Genomic DNA, 1,540 nt, shown 5'->3' on the forward strand with positions numbered 1-1,540 from the left:
CCTTTGAATCCGCCACGCTGCCTCTGTGGCTGCCAGACAGCCCCTGCCCTTCCTCCAGGAGCAGGTCTGCTATCTCTGCCCAGCTGTCCTGGGGCCAAGGACAGGCGTGTTTGCTCCTGCCATGGAAGGGACAAGGGATAACAAACTTGTCCCTTGGCTTTGGGAGGGGAGGAGAGGCTGTGGAGAGGAGGAGGATGTGATAGCAGAGCTGGGAGTGGGACTGAGGGGAGGTGATGGCTGAGCCCCTGGGAGGGGGTGCCTGCTGCAGCCAGTGCTCCAGCCAGAGGGGGGCTGCAGGGGGGCAGGAGTGGTCCCTGCTCTGTTCTCCTCCCTGCCCCGAGGTGCACGGCTGCAGCAGAGCCCCACAGCAGCATGGGCTGCGTCCCGGTGCTGTGTCCTCACTCTCTCCTCCCCTCTCCCTGCCAGGTTTGCATGTCTTCACCATCGCCTTCGCCTTGGAGGTGTCGGTGGGGAAGACCAACACTGTGATGGCTCTGAATAACTCCAATGTCCTGCTGCCCTGCACCTTCACCACCTGCATAGGCTTTCAGGACCTGGTCTTCACGTGGTATTTCAACTCGACAGAGATGGTGGGTGGCTCTCTGGGCTTGGCCTCTCTTTTCCTGGCAGGTCCTTCTGTATTTTCCCAGTGCAGAGCAGCACTGCAGTTCTCAGGGAGTTCACTTTCTCCTCTTGCAGGATACCCATCCCTCCAAGTGTCTTCAGCGCTGGGCAGATGGGGCTGTGTGAACAGGGTGACTCAAATACTGTGTGAACAGGGTGACTCAAATACCCTGGCACATCTGTGCTTCTGGCACAAAGCTGCTCTGGGTTTTCTGCTGCCCACAGGCTCGTTTCTTTTCATAAATTGGTGATAAATTGGCTCTTCAGGTGCAAGGCTGCACTTTGGGCAAAACATAGTTAATTTTCTCCTCCTGCACTTGCTCTGAAGTACTAGAGGTATAGATTTGCTTCTGGCTGGGAATAGTCTGGTGTTCAGCTCCGTAGCAGGAGGGCTGGTTTGGAGCAGGGCTGTCCTCGCCGGCTGGCCAGCCCGGGATGGCCCTAGAGCAAAGGGGCTCTCTCTGCCCTGGGGTTCTCCCGTCTTTCGCGTGGTCTGTAACTGCTGCAGGGCAAGTCAGAGCGATGGGTTGCTTCCCTGGGGGGCTGTGCATCAGGTCCCCCTTCACAGAAAAAGTGTGCTTGGCCGTGCGTATCTGGGCGTGCATGCGAGGGTGCAGCGGGGCACCGGTGGGGGAAATGGAGCCTTTCCCTCGCCTGGGGCTGTGGGGAGCCCAGCTGACCCTGTGTCCTGCATCTCTGCAGATTTACCACGGCAAGATAAAGAGCAAAGCCTCGGAGCCCTTCCTCGTGGGACGCAACCCGCGGGTCGAGTTCGTCGGGTCGACGACCGGGAAGGAGAACAACATCTCCATTGTGCTGAGGAATGTGGAGTTCAGCGATGCTGGGAAGTACACATGCCACGTCAAGAACCCCAAGGAGAAGAACGCGCAGCACAACGCCACCATCTTCCTCACGG

General features: G+C 58.6%; 1 protein-coding gene across 1 annotated transcript in view; it reads left to right on the forward strand.

Moving 5' to 3' along the window:
• Positions 1–341: 341 nt before the first annotated feature.
• Positions 342–1,540, forward strand: part of SCN4B (sodium channel, voltage-gated, type IV, beta subunit) — a gene marked incomplete at both ends in the record, with an annotated part of 1,514 nt that continues 315 nt past the window's right edge. The window contains 2 exons of the mRNA XM_010085971.1: positions 342–590; positions 1,327–1,540. Coding sequence (XP_010084273.1) covers positions 342–590; positions 1,327–1,540 — 463 coding nt within the window. The remainder of the gene's footprint in view (positions 591–1,326) is intronic.

This window comes from Pterocles gutturalis, unplaced genomic scaffold (genome assembly GCF_000699245.1).
Source record: "Pterocles gutturalis isolate BGI_N339 unplaced genomic scaffold, ASM69924v1 scaffold38590, whole genome shotgun sequence".
Lineage (NCBI taxonomy): Eukaryota > Metazoa > Chordata > Aves > Pterocliformes > Pteroclidae > Pterocles > Pterocles gutturalis.